Source organism: Calidris pugnax, unplaced genomic scaffold, assembly GCF_001431845.1.
Source record: "Calidris pugnax isolate Ruff unplaced genomic scaffold, ASM143184v1 scaffold44, whole genome shotgun sequence".
NCBI lineage: Eukaryota > Metazoa > Chordata > Aves > Charadriiformes > Scolopacidae > Calidris > Calidris pugnax.
The window spans coordinates 8460154-8480950 of NW_015094506.1; the positions used below are offsets into that span (position 1 = coordinate 8460154).

At 37.2% G+C, this 20797-nt stretch overlaps 1 protein-coding gene across 4 annotated transcripts in view; it reads left to right on the plus strand.

The window, feature by feature from the left end:
* The window catches only part of ANKS1B (ankyrin repeat and sterile alpha motif domain containing 1B), a 455905-nt gene that overhangs the window by 255690 nt on the left and 179418 nt on the right, over positions 1-20797 (plus strand). For 3 of the 4 annotated variants that reach the window (XM_014963681.1, XM_014963682.1, XM_014963684.1), the window contains exon 1: positions 861-1345. The exons of the other annotated variant lie outside the window; for it this stretch is intronic. In XM_014963681.1, coding sequence (XP_014819167.1) covers positions 1145-1345 — 201 coding nt within the window. In that variant the 5' untranslated portion in view covers positions 861-1144. Of the gene's footprint in view, positions 1-860; positions 1346-20797 lie in introns of those variants that run through there. 4 annotated transcript variants of the gene reach the window in all.

Consider the following 20797-nt stretch of genomic DNA (forward strand, 5'->3'; position numbering starts at 1 on the left):
GTTTTTGTGCAGAAAATGAACTTTGCTTTCATTTTAAATTCATCATATTTTATTTTTTTTCCATTTATAGTTGATAAAATATACATCCTATCCAGAAATCATGCAAATCTTATATGTCTGCCAGCTATCATTCACATTTTTGTAAGAAAAGAATATAAACTTCAAATTTTACTTAGTGAAAATATTCTTTTAATTATTCATTTGAAATGGTGACCTTTTCAAGTTGAATTATTATATGTTGGCATGAAGGTTTTCTTGTGTCTTATAATATTTTACGGTTGAAGAAATCATGCAGATAATCTAATTACTTTGACTAAAATTGTTGTGCCGTTTATGTCTTTTGCTGTACTACAGGAAAGAAACTGTGAAATGTATTCATTATCGATTCATTAAAGGGTTTTGCTATTATATAAGCAGAGATGCAGACAACTACCTATCTTGTATTAAAAGGGGGAAGGGGAGGGCATAGTAAAGCATGCCATAGGCTATGGATTATGTATTGCATTTCTTAATGTCTTGTGAAACGTAAAAATCTACAAAAACCAGATATGTAAAGCATAACTGGTCTGAAGATTCTATTCAGATTTAAGTGCTCTAGGTTGCTTTTGAATCTTGCTATTTTCTGCATTTGTTTTGACTGCTCTCATCATTCAAGATTGACGCTTGGATGGGTGTGTAGGAGGAAGCAGCAGCAGCAGGCTTACAGCTTGCAGACAAAAAAAAAATCTGCCTTATCTGATGGCTATTATTGAAAATGCGAGGTGTAGCCTAGGCTGGGTAATGAAGGGGAGCGAGCGAGGGGGAGCAAGAAGCATGGAGCTGCATACTGATGAGTGTAGGAGTACTTGATAAAAAGAATTCTTGCTGCTGGCAGTGCATTGCTCATTGTGGAGTATTCCAACAATCACATATAACGGAGAACAGCTTAGCTGACAGCTTGATATGCTTTTTTTTTTTTTTTTCCTGCTGTATGACGTACTGGTCTGTAGTAAAGATTAATAACTAAGAAATGTAGAGCTAGGATCAGATCTTACGCTGTATACTGCCCTGTAAACTATGTTTTACTTCTGACTTTTCTGCTTGAGGAAAACATTAATCTGTCAAGCTGGCGGGCTCCTTTGATACCAACTTTCCCAGGAACACGATGTGGCAATGCCACCTCTCAGCCCAGGACTACCGTTATTATCCAGTGGATGGTTATTCGTTGCTTAAACGCCTCCCTCTTCACCCTCCTACAGGACCCCGATGCCCTGTCCAGACAGTGGGACAATGGTTGGAAAATATTGGGCTACCTCAGTATGAAAACCACTTGCTGGCTAATGGATTTGACAATGTGCAATTTATGGTAAGAAATCTTCTGTGCATAGCTGTGTATATACACTGTAGCTGCCTTTTTTGTCTGTCTCTTATGTGCTCATAAAAACCTTAAAGCTCTTCTGCATTGCACTAGGAAGATCTGTTTAGTGTTTCACTTTTCTGTGTCTAGCTAGATTAATATGTAAGCTGTCCTTGTAAAAACTTCCAAGCTGAACACATTACAAAATATTCTAGCCAGAAATATAGTAAAAGAAAAACTGAATATTAAGGTTCTTTCTCCCCCTCATCAATCTTCAGCTTAAAAAATGAAAAATGCAGTTTTTTTCATCTATTGCAGGATTTTCACAGTATGTAAAAGCTGTAAACATCCCTATGTGCAAAACATCACATTATTACTTTTATTTAAACATTAACATCATTGTTATAATACTTAAATAACATCCAATGCCATTCTTGCATTAAGAGGTATTTTAATAACAGAAAATTATTTAATGAAATGTGCTCTCTATGCAAGTGATTCTGGCTGTCTCAGTTAAATGATTTTGCATCTTAGATAGCCAGGCTGGGGGATTCACTTGTTGAAACTTATGCCCTGTGTCGAAAAGTAACACATTCCTTTTAATAGATCCATTTTCATGTTTTAACTCCAGGCATTTATCAGGAATATATGAATGAAATAATATTTTATGTACTTCAGGATTTACAGTATTACCATGTGGTGTAAAGTAACAGAGACTTGTCATGCACAAACTTTCTGTTGAAATGAATATTGACAGTAAAGAGAGAAGCTTACTTGTAAGCTTGTTATATAATCACTTTTCTACCTGCTTCACTATTCCCATTACTTGAACCTCTTACAAAAATCCTGACTGCATTTCTTATAAAATATCAGAGCTTAAAATACTATTAATCACCCCTTTTTAATATATTTTAGTAACTGTGTATATCTCGGAACAGTTCTAACTTTTCATAACTTACACCTGGCATATAAGAAACAGAAATGAAACAGCACGAATATTATGACTGTAAAATCATCACAAGTTGTGGTTTTCCTATTTAATTCCTTTTGCTAACATCATTATGTGTTTTTGGGTTACTGATGGTAAAATTAAGGCACAGATCTGTGCCATTTCCACATTATAATAGTGTAGAGATTTCTTTCTGTTTTTACATGGCTGCCATGTGATCTTTTGCTTATATCGATAAAAAAATCATTAGAATCTTTACCTTTAAATATTCTTGAAAACAAAGCTGTAAGGGTGTGCTGTCAGCCCAGCAAAAAAAATTCAAAATGGATTTCAGGCTACAGTTCCCCAGAATGTAACTACCTATTCTTATATATGTTGTAGCATTAGTTACATAAGTAGATGATCATTTAGTCTTAAAGAGATTACAGAAGGAAATTGTTCACAAGAGGCTGTAGGTGGCATAGCAAATGCAGAGGGGTACACCTACCACAGGTAAATAATGAGCACAAGAGCAGCCAAAGAAACTGCCCTGGAGGGCTTTCCACTCATCCCCTGCCTGTGGAGGGGCCTGAACCACGTTCTGGGGGAATTTATAAGACTTTCATTTCCCATGTCTCTTATTAGTGTACTTATGTAAGCATACAAATTGTATACAAGATTCTATTATCCAATACACAAATAAAACTTTTCAGGTATAGGGCAGATTAAGTTATATCTGCATACTTGTGTGTTACCTAATGTTTTCTGGTCATTTTAATTTAAGCCTTTTCTGAAGTGGTTTCTTTTTAAATATATATTGCAGGTAAAATACATTAATTACTCATAATATTATTTGGAGTAACATGCATATGTGAATGGAAGATTAGACTCTTAAATCCAGTGATTAAGCAAAAAGCTGGAAAATTGCCTAGAAATAAAAATGTATCATTTCAGTAATTTAATAATTCCTAATTTATTGATTTCACACTGTTCATCATGCTGTTACATATTTCACTTTTTGTTTGTACCAGAAATTGAATAGTTCCCATGTTGTATTGGAAACAAAAATGACCAGAAAACACCAATTTCTTTATATATTATTCTTTTGAATATATCAACATTATGTAAAAAAAAACCTCTCTTGAAAATTTAAATGAGTGTTTTTAAAAATGCTAAAAAAAGAAAATTAAACTTGGAAACTATACAGGAAAATGAGAGAAGAAAGACCTGCTTTGCTATGAGAATAATTCAAATTATTCCAAACTTAAATATGTTGTAATCTTCCTTTAAGATGAGGGAACTGCTTTACCTTTATTAAAGTGGTTTACATGTTCAGCTATATTTTACAATCTTACTAAATTAAGTGTCTCAGATAGATTAGCTACTTTACATTTAAGAACTCTAATACTTCAATGCAGTAAAAATCAGTTAGACATATTTGTTCTTTATTCTGTACCATATTCCTGCTTTTGTTTTTCTGGAAGCACATTCTGACCTGCATTTATTCATTCTGTTGCCTAAGCAACAACCATCACACTCTTATTAAGTATGATTTAGTAGTACAGGTCTTACTAGCTGTTCAGAACAGGAGAGGGAGTATCACAATGATATAACTAATGTCCATGGAATAATATACATCTGAGAACAAATATATTCTATTTATGCTATTCTCAACAGCAAAATTCTATTAATTAAATTAACATTCTAATAAAAAGGTGTTTTTCAGATAAAAAGATTTCATGGTTAATCATTCATTAAATCATAGAAATTAACTCCTTGTGTTTAGTCCACCTTGGGAATTAGGAAAGTTATTCAACAGACTGTGCTTATAATTAGGAAGATTTGTTCATGTTACCTGAAGTGTGTAGACTTTATAGTAAGAAACAGCCTGTTTCCTATTAACTTTACAGTATGAGTATTTTTTCATAGTTCATCAATATATGTGTTTTAAAAATATGTTGAAACATAGTGTTGAAAAATCAGTTGTGCTTTCATGAACTTCTTTATTTCTACTTCCAGCGTATTTGCACACATAGCAAGTGCAATTCCTACCTACTGTTAGTGTCATGCAGGAATGCCACATGGATATTATTTAGTAGGCCCAAGGCAGATTCAGTCCCAAGACTTGGTTCATGTGTGCTTGTAGGAGTAGAATTATACCTGAATATGTGTGCATATATATATTTATATGCAATCATTATTAATTTTTATAATTTGTGAAATGGACTGCAGTGTTCTTCAGGTATAAAAATTCGTAGTGACTTTGTGTAGAGATACTCTGTATATGAAGATGCAGATGATACTGCAGCTTCATAATGTGAAGGCTGTTTTACAGTTAAACCAATTATAAAGCACAAAATACCAATTAGATCTGTCATAAATTGCAGCATATAAACCATATATTATCAATAAGGAAATCTAATGAATTGGTGAACATCTTTTTGAGGCATAGGTCCCATGGATATCCCTGGGACAAGCTATAATCTTTCAGGCCTAGGTAACTTAGTATGCTAAGAAGAAAAAAAAAGTTAAATTGCAGAGAAACAGATGAAAATACGCAAATGTGCGAGGTCACTAGGTCCTTGCATGCAGCTTTCTGCAACTCTGGAGTTCATCAAAGACTCCATTCTGGATTCACAAGGATAAAAGCAGTTCAATCAAATCACTGCCCAGTGGGGACTAGTTCTGATTAAGGAACATATGACTATCTGTTTATATCTATTTTATCTATTTATAGGTTGTTCTAATCATTTAAGAGACTCTGAAATTTTATCACTTGCTTAATATTGCAAATTGATCAAGATAATATCTTTTAAAATATTTATAAAACACTGTATGAGAGAAATAGGGACCAGGCAGCCAAAATGAGTTAACAGAAAAAATATGAACCATTTTATTATGTTTTTTGACATTCCAATATATTGTTCACTATTAAGAGTTAATAACCTGAATTGACATTAGACTTTCATTGCTACTGTGAACTTACAAACATGCACCTCTACCCGTTCAAGTGCTTAAATGGTTTGCATTGCCTGAGGATCTAAGTATTGTCTAACTATGGTTTTTTTATTCTCTCTTTTTTACTGTTGGGAAACTGAGACATAGAGCAACTGAAGGGTGGAATTTAAAACTGCTTATACATTTGAGATAAGAGGCACTAGTTCTTAAAATAGCTACTGACATAATGTTTAGCAGACTAATTCAGTTGCTTAAACATAGATACCTAGTACCAATTGAGATACTGTAGAGAATCCAGGAGATCCAGACAGGGCTGACAGGTATTACTGAGGACCAGAGACAGCCAGACCCTCCATGATTAGCAGCTGGAGTCCAGATGGGATACCACCTAGCATCTCAGATGACTCTAGAGTCTTGACGCTTATGAAGCTGAAATGAATCTTAAATGTTGTAGGTCACACAGAGCTTGTGACATGTCTAGGAACTGAATATAGATGTCTTGAGTTTCCGCCTAGTATCTTAGTTGCATATGCATTCCTTTTCCTTTGAACGATTTTCTGTATTTGTATTCATCCTGTGAACTTACTTGCACAAGTATTTAACTGGTTTCACAGTGCTAGGCATGGTCTACCTTCTCAATTCCCCTTAGTTGCCTGTTTTGGATTTGGTTTTGCATTAAGACTTTTCTTTCTCCCTTCCTCTCTTTCTTTCTTTGTTTCTTCTCTTTCATTTTTTACTGGGTCTGGAGGTTTATTAGTCAGCTGAAGTTTATCTTCAGCTATCGTCTCTCAGGTGTCATTCCTGGGATTTGCTGTTCTGGAATACTCAGTAATTCTTCTTGCCTTTAATCTCTCTGGAGGATGTTAAAGTCTGTATCAAGTATAAAGGACAGAAGTAATCTTATTTCTATAGAGTGAAATGCACTTGAAAGAAATTTTCTATGTGCATTGGCTCCAAGTCCTGCAGTTGTAGAGACCACCACAGCTTTTATCCAAAAATATCTGCTGCTGAGATTGATGATTTGGGCATTAGATGAAAGCTTGAAAGAGTGAGTCAGTCTGCCAACACCTTTCTTAAATTAGCCATGCTGCAGATGATGAAAAAGAGGCCAGTCTTTGACAAGGGTTCTAGTGCGTAGCGACTTTAGTGACTTCCAGAAGACAACTCCTAACATGCTCAGGAGAGCAGATCAGCCTTTCTAACATCCAGGCTCTGAGCTCTCTGGGCCCATAATGACCACTGCAGGGACTCATCAGGGCCCTCATGCATCATCTGAAGCATACAAAGATTTAGACAGCATTGTCTCTGTGTAGTTTGCCCAGAAATGAAGAACTGTTTAAGACATCCTTAAAACTGGCAGTCAGCGATATGCAGCAAACCACATTTTTAGCAGAGTAGAAGGAATACGAGTCTCACTGATGCTGAAATAAGCTGTAGTTTAAGTCTTTCTGTTTACCTAGTAAAATCTTAGAATATATACCTGGAACCATGAATTTCAGTCCCCTCATCTGGACTGCACTTGCAAACCACATGACTTGCTTTTAGTTTCATGGCAGATCTACAGAACTTGACACTAAAACTGTGGAGCTGCTCTCAATGTGAGTGTGGCCTTGGCTCCTTCCCTGAGCAAAGTAGCTCTTTGTCACTCTGCTCTCTTCGGAGTCTTCCTCTCCACCTCAGTGACCCTTTACAACTGTGGCTCCTTACAATTCTTCCCTTAGTCCAACCTGTTAGCCAAACATAGAGTGGGGCATAAAGTTCAGATATAGTCATCTACATGTGTACCAGTCAGTAGCCATTTAGGACTCAGTTCAGTTGCCCACATACTGAAATCACTTGAGATGTCTAAGACGTCTGTGTAGGCCTGGAATATATGATACAGGATCTATGGAAAACCCTTACCCATCTGGATCTTCAGTTGGATTCTGGGCAATGCACATTTGCAGCGCCTCAAATGACTCTAAATTCATATCTGTGGACAACTAGGTGAAGCACCTAATCAGCCATTAAAGCCAATGGAGCATAGAATGCAATTTTGCTTACTGGCTGTCTAACTATTAGGGTATTTATTTTAGAATAAATTAAAGCAGATTCATCTGGTCAGCTGAATCACTGTCTAGGCTGTATTGATTTATTTTTTTACTAGATTTCCTTAAGCTATCATGTAGACACAAAAATTTAAATGGCTCAATTTGGGCTACAATCCATCCAGGGTCCACTGAAAAGGAAACACGAAGTGGTTTTATTAAGGTTTTTTCTCCTCTCTCAGAATATCCAGCCCTGAAGCTTCAAGATCTTCTTTTTCATGTTGGTAGGGATTCTTATTATAAAACCTGTGAAGCAGAGCTCAGGTGGGTGCCAGAGATGAAGATTTGCCTGTCATCCTGCAACAGCAGCAGGTCTAACAAATAATCCCATTCCACATGCTCCAGTTAATGCTTCTGTCATGGTATTTCTCAAGCTGGTTGAGAGACAGAAGGACTTATTAATGTACTCCTCCATATCGCATGTGTAAATAATAGTTTGCACTGTCTTTCTATCTTGAGGTCTCAGACCATTCTTCATCATCCTGTGTCAGTGCATGCAGGTCCAGAGAGGCAGTGCTCATTCCCCAGTGGAAAGGGATTTTAGAGAAATCTGCTTCATGTTTATGTATCTATATATCTATATATACAGTGTGTGATCCTGTACTTGACAAAGGACTTTATGAGAACTTTGGCAGTAATGATTGCTTGACAGGAAAAAAAGAATTTTTGTATGTATCACTTGAACAATTGATTCATAAAGAAGCCATCTCCAAACAGACTATTGACTTCGTTAAGATACCCTGGGTATGGTGAATACCTTGACAGTTGGAAGAAGTATGTTTTCGTCTAAAATTATCTCAACAGTTCTATCTTGAAGTTACAATCAGGGATGGGTCCATCTGCCTGTCTTCTAGATTCTGCTAAGTTAAGGTGAGGGTTTCTCTGGTTATTCTGGAATATTTGGCTGTCTGTTTTTAAATGTTGTTCCACATAAGGTTGTGCATACAAGGCACACAGACAGGACTTTGGGCTGTACACTTGGTAGACAGTCCACCTACCAATATATGCCTTGGAATGTCCTTCCACTCACCTCTACCATTCAGGTTAGTGATATCTGGTGTATATGTGCCCCATTGGGAAGCTCACTCTACAGCAGTCTGAGAAAAAACAGCTTGTCCAATGTACTGAGTTTCTTGGGCTTAGTCTTACCCAGAGGACCAAATCCAGACATTGGGGGCCATTGCATGTACAGTCACCACTAAAAGTGAAATTTTTTCATTGTGCATATCTGTGAGTACAGTACTTTAGGTCTGGACTTACTCCCATCTGTTCTAGCAATATGTTAAATGTTAATATAAAATGTTGTGCTTGAGCTACAAGCATGACTGGTGCAGACACTGGGCTTCATCTTGGTGTACAAGCACTGGTGAATTGTATTCTGAGACTACATATATAAGGAATTGTCTATTGGCCCTAAATACAAGTTTATGAGAAACTAGTAGCAATTATTTCATCTGGAAGTTAGATTGATAAAGTAGATGAAATTTCTAATAATCAGAATAAAGCATGACATTTTAATAACTCATAAAATAAGGGGTGTAATGCTGATACAATGTTCTTGCTATGTATTTTTTAAGGCCAAAACCTTCTAGATGACTTTTTTACCAGAAAGAGCCATGCTAAATCTTCAAGCATTGGAAATGTTTGTGTATAGAATGATGTGTATAATGCTAGTCTTCATAACTAATGAAAAATATGGAGAACATGACAACATGTAAAGTTCATAAAAAGCAACAGAAAGTTTAAAGGTTAAGTGAGGTGGAAAGTCTAAGAGTTTTTACTCTTCAGAGTGAAAAACTAAAGATTCAAAGGACAATCAATTTATAAATGTATTTGCATTGTAGGTAAATAATGGAAAGCTTTGCAGTGGAAGGCAATAATATACTTAATAGAATAAAAACAGTGCCCTATATGTTGTAGAAATTTGCAGCTTATTCTTAGTTCTTTCATACAGCAATACTTCTTAATCAAATTATTTTTAAAAAATATAGAATAAAAGGAATTTAAAAGGAACACAGTACGTCATTGTGTATATTCCTGTTTTAGGACTATATTGTCAAACAAGAAACAATTAAGTGGATTCTGGACCAGTAAATTTATCTGAAATAATGACAGATTTCCCTAAGTTAAAGGCGTCTGAAGGACACAACAGTACAGAGGAGCTTGATTACAGATAATTACATTGTGGTATTCTGAAGGAGTTATCAGGTAAAGATTAATGGGTACTAACAGATAACAGAAAATAAACATAAGATTCTTGGACATTTTGTCCTAGAACCGTAGAATCACTGGATGGTTTAGGTTGGATGGGACCTTAAAGATTGTCTAGTTCAAATCCTCCTGCCCTGGGCAGGGACACCTCCCACTAGACCAGGTTGCTCAAAACCCCATCCAGCCTGGCCTTGAACACTTCCAGGGATGGGGCATCTGCAACTTCCCTGAGCAACTTGTTCCAGTGTCTCACCACCCTCACCCTTCCTTCTATCCTTTATGAAGGAAGATGATGATGTTTACAGGCTGAGAGAGTTGGGTTTGTTCAGCCTGGAGAAGAGAAGGCTCCAGGGAGACCTTATAAAGGCCTTCCAGTACCTGAAGGGGACCTACAGGAGAAACGGGGAAGGACTCTTTGTCAGGGAATGTAGCAATAGGATGAGGGGTAATGGTTTTAAATTGAAAGAGAGGAGATTTAGATTAGATATTAGGGAGAAATTCTTTACTGTGACGGCGGTGAGACGCTGGAACAGGTTGCCCAGAGAAGTTCTGGATGCTCCATCCCTGGAGGTATTTAAGATCAGGCTGGATGGGGCTTTGAACAACCTGGTCTAGTCGGAAGTGTCCCTGCCCATGGCAAGGGGGGTTGGAACTCAATGATCTTTAAAGTCCTTTCCAACTCTAACCATTCTATGTAAGAAAAGCTCAGATGGTTATATGAACAAGTATTAATGCAGATGAAAAAAAATAGAAGCAATCTAACATAAAGAAAAGAGCTAATAAAACATGAAAGAATAGATAAATAAGCAAAATTTAAAAAAAAAAGAAAAAAATAGAAGAGAAAATGGCATGTCATTAACTATGCGAGTAGAATACCTTCGGAAAAGGTTTTATCAATATGCTATAGCTAACAGGAATATTGAGAAAGTTGTGACCACCTCTAGAAGTCAGATAAAACTAATTTTAGTTTTAGCATAAAGAAGAAAGTATGAGAATTAGTGAAATACAGTGTTAATGAAGACCGGTGAGATATTAGAGAGAGAGGAAGAGAAAGAGAGAGAGTATTATCATACTGCAAGCAGATAAAAGAGTACTTGGTTAATTAAAATATCTGAATCATCTAGGTTAGGTGATGTTTGATGAAGAGTCTTAAGAAACTGAAGAGGAAATACTAGATCCTTTAGCAATCATCCTTCAGAACTCCTGGAGAATGAATGAATTATTAGAGGACAACTAAAATACAAGTGTCGTACCAATATGTATTTCAGATCACGCAATTCATCCTTGGTATAGATTTCCAGTCTCATGACCTCTTTGTCTTCAGCCTTTCACCATAAAACTAATACCTTATTCAAGAAGGAAAGGGATGGTGATGTTGTTAGCAACAGATAGTTACTGTCATCAGTACTGAGTCTGGTGGGGAGAAAATGGGCAAGAGAACAGAACGTTGCAATGGGATGTAATGGGAAGAGAATACAGCGAAATGGAGTAACTGTGCAGTTGAGAGATGAACAAAGTATTTAAGGGAAACCAGTAAAGAAACAGATGTATTGTATGACACATTGTACCTCTTATCCTGTAGATGAGAAGCATTCCCTCCGTCAAAAATAATTAAATAATTAAAATTTCAACAAGGGAGACAAGCTTAATTTTGCTAGTAAAACTACATCTACCTTTTAAAATCTGTTCTGGAATGATGTACCAGAATTCCCATGCAAGCAAGCCATTCTGGTACAGAGTTTGCCTGACTGCTTCTAAATTTCCTGGGCACCTGAACTTTCTCTCCTTCAATTTAGAGATCTTCCATTTTCCCATATATTAGTGAAAATGTTTCCTTCTCGCACACAACCATGCCCATATATTTTTAATGGTGCCAACACCCCAACATCAGTTTTAACCTTCATAGTGACAAAAGCAATGAAACCGTGGTGTCCATTCTGCCTATTTGCACACACACGTGCACACACACATACTCACATGAGACAGAAAGGTAATTCACTAAGATAAAAAATTCCACATGCTCAGAAATAAAGAACTGAAGAGTTACAGTACCTCTGCAACGTCAGTTCATCCCTCATATTCATATGCCTTGTGATACATTCTTCTGTAACAGGGTTCTCTACCAAATTTTTCCCTCAAAATTCCTTCCTCACTCAGTGTGCTGAGATTTGAGTATACATGGGCACACATTTCAAAGAACTAGCAGTTAGAAACAAAACTTGTTTTTATTTTTCTAATGTTGCATTGCTTAATGTTGTTACAACCTTAGCCCAATGGTTGTTTAAAACAATGGTGAGACCCCCAGATTGTCTTCTCTCTCTAGTATTGTTCATCTGGAACATTAAAATTGTGTTATTTACTTATACATTCAAACATGCTTCTTGTTTGCATTTGTGTTTTAGAAACTGTGTTATAAATTTAGAAAAGATAAATGGCTAACACTTCAGATGATAACTTTAGGCAATTAAAAATTAATATATTCAGTGAGAAACACTTTTGTCATGATTTTTCAGAAGCTGAACATTGTGCACCAGAAGTCACCTCCAAAAACTTTGCCCGACTGTTTTACATGGGTCTAAGCACGTGTTCAGTTCTAAGAAAGCTTGTTGTTCTTGATTTTCAATGGGCAAAAAGTTATATTCTTTAACTGCTGAAAGTAAGATAAAGGCTCAGACAAAACTAGCTGCCTTGTATTAACTATGGTTTTATTCCACATAAGCATAATTGATTAAATTAACAATAGGCTTTTATTCATCATAAATACAAGGTCACACAATGAAATTTGAAGCTGGTCTCTGGCATGGTTCTTAGTCCATTCCTGATTGAACTATATTTTCAGGAAAACAAGTAATACAAATGTTACTTTACTCTCCAAATAATTTACTTCTATAGACTTTAAAACACTATATTGAACATTTCAAACATTTTGTTTACTGTGGAACTTATTATATTTTGCATCTTTTGCTGTCCCTTGTTAAGCTCCATTTTCTGCATATGGGATAAAATCTCCATACAACAATACACTGTATTTGTTATAGACTGGCTAGTACTTATGAAACTGAGGGTGTATATACACTTGTTGTACATATAACCCATGACTTAAATGAAATTTCTTATTTCAGATATTTCTTAGTATTATCTTATGCAGTATTTTACTGGATGATTGGAAACTGTGTGATTTAATAACATTATTGATGGGAAAACAATGGGTTAAATTTGCAAGATGTACCATACCTGCTCTAGATTTGTGTTGAAGTCTTTGACTGGATAATAATTCTTGGAAAAAATGTTGATCCAAAGACTAGATCTAGATGGAAGTTTTGAAATATAAAAGCCAAAGTATTTGCCCAGGTGGCAGATGTGGAGAGATAAGGTTACTGTGGATATAAGTGTTAACAGTCAGTTTAAATATTAAAAACTGGAATGCCATGAATACAAGTATGCTGGATAAGCGCCTATCACATGACCTTTCCAGTATAAATCTCAAGCAGTATTTTCTCTGACTGCCTAGTTAGCAGCCATAAATTGGTAAAGATTGGCACTCTGTGCACAACCCCCATTTACAATTAGGAAGAGGGGATAAATATCTGCATCTTATTCACTGGAGTCTTACAGCTCACGCTAAAAATAAGTATATCTGCAGCTGGTTACTGCTCTTAAAATCTCTGAAATGATTGATAGCTTCTATTCTTCAGTAGCCACACTATTTAACAGCTTTTTCATTGCTTCAGGTATGCTCTCTCCAAACAGTTCCCGTTTAAATCACATAGAAAGCCCACTTCTTGAAGTAAGTTAAGATGGCGTTTATAAAGCAATAATAGTTCTTAGCTCTTATGCTGCATTAGGATAAAAGATTGCACAACTCCGAGTTAGTTTTTAGCCTTGATCCATTTTTAAATATAGTATGAATATTATAGTTCTGTTAGCTTCTCTGAACTCCCTAGGCATCTCTCTTGTTGCCAGAAAGGAATTATAAATTGACAATGCAAGTTATTTTATTTCATTTTCCATCTCTCTTGGAATTTGGAAATGTGTCTATTCTGTCCATGAACTTTTTATTTCCTGACGTTCTGATTTTTTAAGTACTTGTTTTATTGCCTGTGGAAATAGTAGATCTGCCCAGAAAAATAACTTCATGCGGCAAGAGTGGAATTTTATGCCAAAGAACCCAGATACAGACAAATCTTTGATTCCTTGTAATATGAGGCTTTTTGTCAGCAAATTCTGCTGTCCCTGCTTGTATGGTTTGATTTCTCTCTGTCTCTTAGCTCTGCTCTGTGTATAATAGCTTCATATATGCATTTGTTTAAAATGCATGCTGATTCCCATCCTTCTTGAACAGTAAGAAAGCGAGACTCAAGGGAAAGAGAATAAAGACAACACTTGCTAGCACATGCAGAAGAAGCCTGGTCCATGGAGAAAGCATAGGACAATAAATCTAAGGGTCTTTTCTGAGGTCAGCCTTTGATTTGGATTATGAGTTTGGGGAAGATGCTTCTCTATTTCCTTAATTATCTGGCTAGGAAATTATGTAATATTGCTGGCCCAAACACAAGAAATCAAGAGAGGGTCCTGGTACATAAATACCTGTATATTAAGAGTTATCTTGTGGCCAGTTATCTGCTTAAGTCTGTCCTTTGATAGTAAAGGTTTCTAACTACCTGCAGTTGAAAAGCACGGTTTCTCAGATGTAACTAGGAATCTCACTGAGTACTTTCAGTTAAGTTCTGAATAAATTCAGTGTCAATGATTGGACTCAAGCTAAAAATAGTGCAGGGAAACAAAACAAGTATTTAATACTTACTAATATTTTTATGCCCCAAATAAAATTCATCAGGAATACTTTCTGTGTATAAGCTAGTTATATGTAATTTGTCATTACTTTAACTTGAATTCCTGCACTTTATTGCTTCTGTAGCCCAAAATCATGGCAGAAACTATTTCTTACTATTCCTCTTGTCTCTCCTGAAGCTCTCTGGGTACCACTCTTCCTTTCTTTTTATTTATGAGATTGTATCTGACCCTTTCCCAAAAAGAGGAGAGGGTCTGTGTTTCTGAGTTCTCTCCCTCCCATACTACCCCTGCAGGCTGGACTCCTTGTCTCCATTTCCTCTTTACTCAGTAGAAATTTCTGTGTGTCTTTTTTGTGGAAGGAAGGAAGGAAGGAAAGAAGGAAGGAAGTGGGAGAGGGAGGGAGAAAGAGAGGGAAGAAGGAAAATGGGGTGGGAGGAAAGAAGGGGAGGAATAAAAGAAAACAGAGGAGAACAGAGGAAATCTGCTTCACATCTACTTTCTTTTATTGACTTAAAACATTTTAGCGAGCCTTAAACAAAAGCAGAAGGACATTTACCTGGATGTTTCACATAGAGACATTCTTGTCACTCTTTGGGATACAGCTCTGGTCCAATAGAGCTGATGCTGAGTGAGAGCTAGTTTTCTTGGCTGGGCTTAAGCTGACTCCTTGCTGAAAGCTGACTGTACTCTCCAGCATGACTTGTTGTACCTTATTATTCAGATTTTTCTGTTTTCCAAGGTGTCTCAGCCTTCTGATTTATCTGGACAGCTAGCTACAATTGTGACAAGCTTTTCTGATAAAGCTGTTGCACTGCAAATCCTTTGATATACATGTGCAAGGGAAGGAGCGGAATTTGGATTTGCTGAAATGTGAATGCTCACGACTAAAACTGCATTTGACTGCACTTGTCCTTTGAATATATATGTAGATACTAACTAAGTACTCATTGAAATGGAAGAAAACAATTCCTGCATTTAGGTACTGACAACTAATAGATTTATTTTTTTTTTAAATAAAAATCTGGCCCTAATTATTTCTACTTTCATTCTTTCTCTGTATAATGTGCATTAAAATGCCACCTTGCCTTGAAGGAGTCTTATAAAATGTATTAGCTCCTGTTTTGGAGCTGTCTAATATTATTTCAATGAATGTCTAAAAAAAGTCAGAAGTAAGTGAGTCATTCTTACTGGTGAAGTCTTCAATGGAAGACTATATATAAGACATGGACCCACACAGAGAATGATAAAGGCTAAAAAAAGAAATCTTAGCTATCTTATTTACTAAGTACCATGCATCTCCCTGCACTGAATTAATGGATAATTCAGAAATATAATTATACTGTGTGCACAATGCCATATAGAATATGCATCCTGGGGCTAAGGGTGGTAAGCCAGTGTTTAACAGTCTTCATTCTGGTGTTTTGTAGCTTTGAGACTTTGCAACGTTCCTTTAATGCGTAATGGGGATCAGCAGTTCTTTTGTCCATTTTATTCGCTGAAGTAACCTTTCCATTTAAGAAGTTTTACTGAAATACAGAGATTATATCAAGTGAAGTGGCAATCTCCCACAGTCTTGTGTCACTAGATCAGGAGCCTACAGTTTATTAACAGGTTTGTTGGTAATTTTGGACACAATATTAGATGCAGAAGGGGTCAGTGAGACTCCCAAGCGTTCACCAGGACCATTAGTAGCATTTTTTTATCACAAAGAAAAGTTAAATTAGAAGAAAGTTGCCAACAAAGAAATCTGCAAAGCATCAGTAAAAGAACTGTCTGAATTTGGATAGAGGGAGGCCCCAAAGACTCCCAAAATGTTAGTTGTCGAATGCATTGCCCTTGGATAGAGGAGGGATTGATGGAGATGTTCATCACAGTAGCATCAGGAAGAAGAGTGGACTGACTTTCATGAAGGTTTCCTTATGACTGAGGGAAATAAAGTACTAGAGAGTCAGGTTACTGGACTCTGACAGTAGATATCCTAACAGGCATACTTGGAAAATCAGATGCGTAGCAACATTGCAGAAACCTTGCATAATGTTGTGGGACTGGATCAGTCTGCATACATGTAATACTACCATAAGAATATACCAAACTGTCTTCTCATTTGTTTTGAACATGTTAATTCAGATTTTTAAGAAAACACAGCATGTCCATGGGAAGAATAATCAGCTCCTCAGACAAAAAACAGAACAAGTTTACCTTTATATAGAAGATTCTTGAAACCAAATACTATTTCCTAGACGGAAGGGATGGTTCAAAGGGCTGTATCAACATGCTGGGGCTGTCTGTGTGAGACCTATATGTGACTATAAGCTTCACAGCTAGTACTTGCTTTGGCTGGAGACAAGTTACATAGCTCTATTTCTGAGAACAGATTCTTCAAATGTGTGAATTTTTTCCTTACATTCACTGGTAAGAAAAGATTATGCCTGGCATTATATATGCAAGTAATTTATGGATAGGTATAAATATGTAATGTTGTGTGAGTATTTGTAACATGTAACTACTCAGTTATGGGCAGGAAACACAGAACTATGGTAGTCTAATTACTGCTTTAGTGTTGTATCTGATATAAACAATACAAGAATATTTGCAGAAGAGTGAAAAATGTGTAAGTAAAGCAGAGAATGTGAACAGAAAAAAAGGTCACACCATTAGAACTATGTCTGAATACAATATGTGGACTGGGAATAAGTTACACAGGGAAAAGAAAGAGCAAGGAAGGGAGGAAGGGAACAGAAAGTAGACAGTTTAGTGTCTGGCTCACACAGCCTGAAATCTGATTTTGCATTTGTTTATTTATTTAGTATGTTTGGGTTTTTTTACATTTCAGAATTATAAATGTTATTGTTCAATGGCAAGATACTGAACAATTGTGGGCAAACTATTTTGATGTCTGTGGTAATTAATATTTTATATCAAAACCAGTCAACAGCTACACAGGTTTTTTAATATGTTCTGGGTGACAGTTGCTGTATTATTGTTGACATAGCCAGACCGTGCTAGATGAAATGCTCCTGTTTAATATTAAAATATGTTGTTGTGGGTTGACACAGAAATATTAAGAAATGCAGTGATCAGTGAGTCACTCCAGAGTGCACTTCTTATGTATCAGTGGCTCCCCAGTTGTTTTTGAAAATGAAACCTTTAATTTTTAGATAAAGTTAGCATAAATGTAATGTCTTTGCCTCATTCATTGCACTCATTGTCCAGTTACACCTTGTTCAAGTGTTTTAGGTATCAGTAAAGGACAGAGAGTGAAATATACCCTTGGTGCGTAGAAGGGATGCCATCCAGAAGATCCCTGACAGGCTTGAGAAGTACGCCCACGTGAACCTGATGCAGTTCAACAAAGCCAAGTTCCGCTTCCTGCACCTGGGTCAGGGCAATCCCCAATATCAGTACAGACTGGGGCAGGGGTTGATTAAGAGCAGCACTGCAGAGAAGGACTTGGGGATACTTGTGGATGAAAAATCGGATATGAGCTGGCAATGTGTGCTTGCAAACCAGAAAGCCAATTGTATTCTGGGCTGCATCAAAATAAATGCGGCCAGCAGGTCAAGGAAGGTGATTCTCCCCCTCTACTCCTCTCTGGTGGGACCCCACCTGGAGTACTACATCCAGTTCTGGGGTTGTCAGCACAGGAAAGACATGGACCTGTTAGAGCAGGTCCAGAGGAGGGCTATGAAAGTGATCAGAGGGCTGGAATACCTCTCCTCTGAGGACAGGCTGAGAGAGTTGGGGTTGTTCAACCTGGAGAAAAGAAGACTGCAAGGAGACCTTTTTGTAGCTTTCTAATATATAAAAAGGCTTATAGGAAAAATGGAGACAGACTTTTTACCAAGGCCTGTAGTGACAGGACAAGGGGCAATGGCTTTAAACTGAAAGAGGGTAGATTCAGATTAGACATAAGGAAGAATTTTTTTTACAGTGAGTGTCATGGGACATGAACAGATTGCCCAGAGAAGTTGTGTATGCCTCATCCCTGCAAGTATTCAAGATCAGGTTGGATGGGGTTTTGAGCAACATGAAAGATGTCCCTACCTATGGCAGGGCAACAGATTGCCCAGAGAAGTTGTGTATGCCTCATCCCTGCAAGTATTCAAGATCAGGTTGGATGGGGTTTTGAGCAACATGAAAGATGTCCCTACCTATGGCAGGGCAACTAGATGGTCTTTGAAGATCCTTTCTGACCCTTCTAATTCTGATTTTATGATTCTAAGTATCCTTTCTTCCATGCACCATACAAGTTTTGGCTGTCATTATAACACAGTTTTGAAGAGGCTCTTCTTATTTTGATTCTTGTGGAAAAAATCATCCCAAAGTTAATTTGTAAGAAGACTAGTCCAGAGCTTCTGCCATCTCTGCAACACATAAAAAGAAATAAGCTTTGCAGTGCAGGGGTGATTTGCTGTGATCTAGAAAAAGGATGGTAAATCAGCTTCCTCCAAATGCAAAAGAGCAGCTGAGTCTTATGTATCCGTTGAAATCTATGGCGTATTTGTATTTAGCAAAATCAGGTTTTCTGCCTGCTATAAATCCAGCACTCAGTCTCTAGTGTAGCTAAATGCCCATATACTTAACTTTAAATTAACCCAAAGACGAGAGTGAGAAAAAAGCATTATATAAGACAAATTATTTATATATTTTGCTTTTCTGGGCAGTTTTGGCCACTAGCAGACACACTGCACCAATGAGGTAGAGAGACTTTTGATCTCAGTTAGTATGGTCATACTGATGATTCTTGAGAACTACAGCCTCAATTCAGATTCTCTAGCATGTTTCTGAGGACCAGCGTCTGCTTGTTGCTGAACACAGGCTTCATGGTGCAAAGCAGTCATTCTTGAAGTCACTACATGTGAAGCAAATTGCACCCTAATATGATGCTGTAGTCCACGCATGACATGTGAGATGGTCAGTGGAACAATAATTAATCCTCCTGCATGAGAATGGGGAAATGCATCTCCCAAATTGTTACCAGAGAACAATAGCACCGTGTAGTGACATAAAGCGCATGGGATCACATCACAGCGATCTACTGGTTGCCGTGGTGACGGGAGTGGGCCCACAAAGCCAGCCGCCCGGCTGCTGAATTGGAAGGGATAAGAAAAACACAGCCCACTTCCCATGCAAAATGAATTACAAGAACAAGCAAAGGAAGAAAAGAAAATTGTCAACCCTTAATCAAATGTTCTCTTATTTTTAGAAAGGGTTTTAAGAAAATGGAGGCCGTCTCTGCATACCTCTTGGGCTTCAGGGACCTGGCTAGTAATATCTCTTTACATACCATAGAAATAAATCACAACGATCTGTATAAGAAAAATCACATGTAACAGAAATCTCATCCGTGTGCAGTGGGAGATGACAATACCTTATTCAGTCCTGCTATTCATTATGCCTGCCTTAGCAAGCAAAATCTGTAGGAATATGTTAAAATGGGTCTCAACATAACGAATGCATTTCACAGGCAAGCCTGACTGTGTGTTTTCCCTGCACCCTTTTAATTTTCACCTAGAGAAAGTTAGTATATTCCAGTTCCTTATTAGCTTACAAGCTCTCTTACCTTTTATCCTTGCTTCACTGCTACAGATCAAAAGCAAAATGGTGGAATGTGAAACACATCTAAACATAGCAAATCAGTAACTCATAGGAAACACCAATAATTTTCCACTCTTTCTCATTTTTGGAAGCCACTTCATATTTTTTTACATTTAGTAATATTGAACATAGCAGCAAGTTCAGTTCACCTAGCAGCATCCAATTACTAGCAGCTAGGTCTGAAAATGATTTGGGCATCTGCAAGTAAGGCAGTGCCTTCATTTTGTAGTGCAGAGAGTGGGCTCCAAACAGCAAGGTGAGGCCTCCAAGATGGTATTAAAAATGCTGTTGGCTGCAGCAATGGTGAGCATTGCCACGCTTGCCTCTACAGTTCTTGTCTCTGGGAGCAGGATCCCTACAACTGAATTAGGCACACAAGACCCTGCATAACTTAATTGGAAGAGAAAGGAGATTAAGAAAGAGGTTTGCCGTGCTAAGCAGAGGAAGCCATAAAATGCTCCAGAGCAGGAGTTATATCTGAAAGTTTTGCCTCCCTTTGCAGCTCTGCATGCAATGCCATTTGGAGGCTGGATTTCCCATGCTGCTCCTGGATCTTGACATACAAGTGGTCCTTTTTGATGAAGACAGATGGCTCACTGTTTTCTTTCAAATGACAGTATGCATCACAAGCATGCGTCTGTAGCTCAGAAGTTAGGATACTTAGTTGAAAGAAATAGAAAGTCCTGAATTTTTAGCTTTTTCTCTGCTTTTTGTATTTGGCAGTAACTGGATGTAAACCAGAAGCATTTCTAGCACAAGAAGATTGATTTACCACAGCCGGCTGTCACTGGTCAAAAGGATAATATTCCTTTCTGGCTTACTGACTAAACTTCACAGCAATTAAGTTTCAGCGGGGCCAGTGAACAATTCCTCCTCAACCCCAGA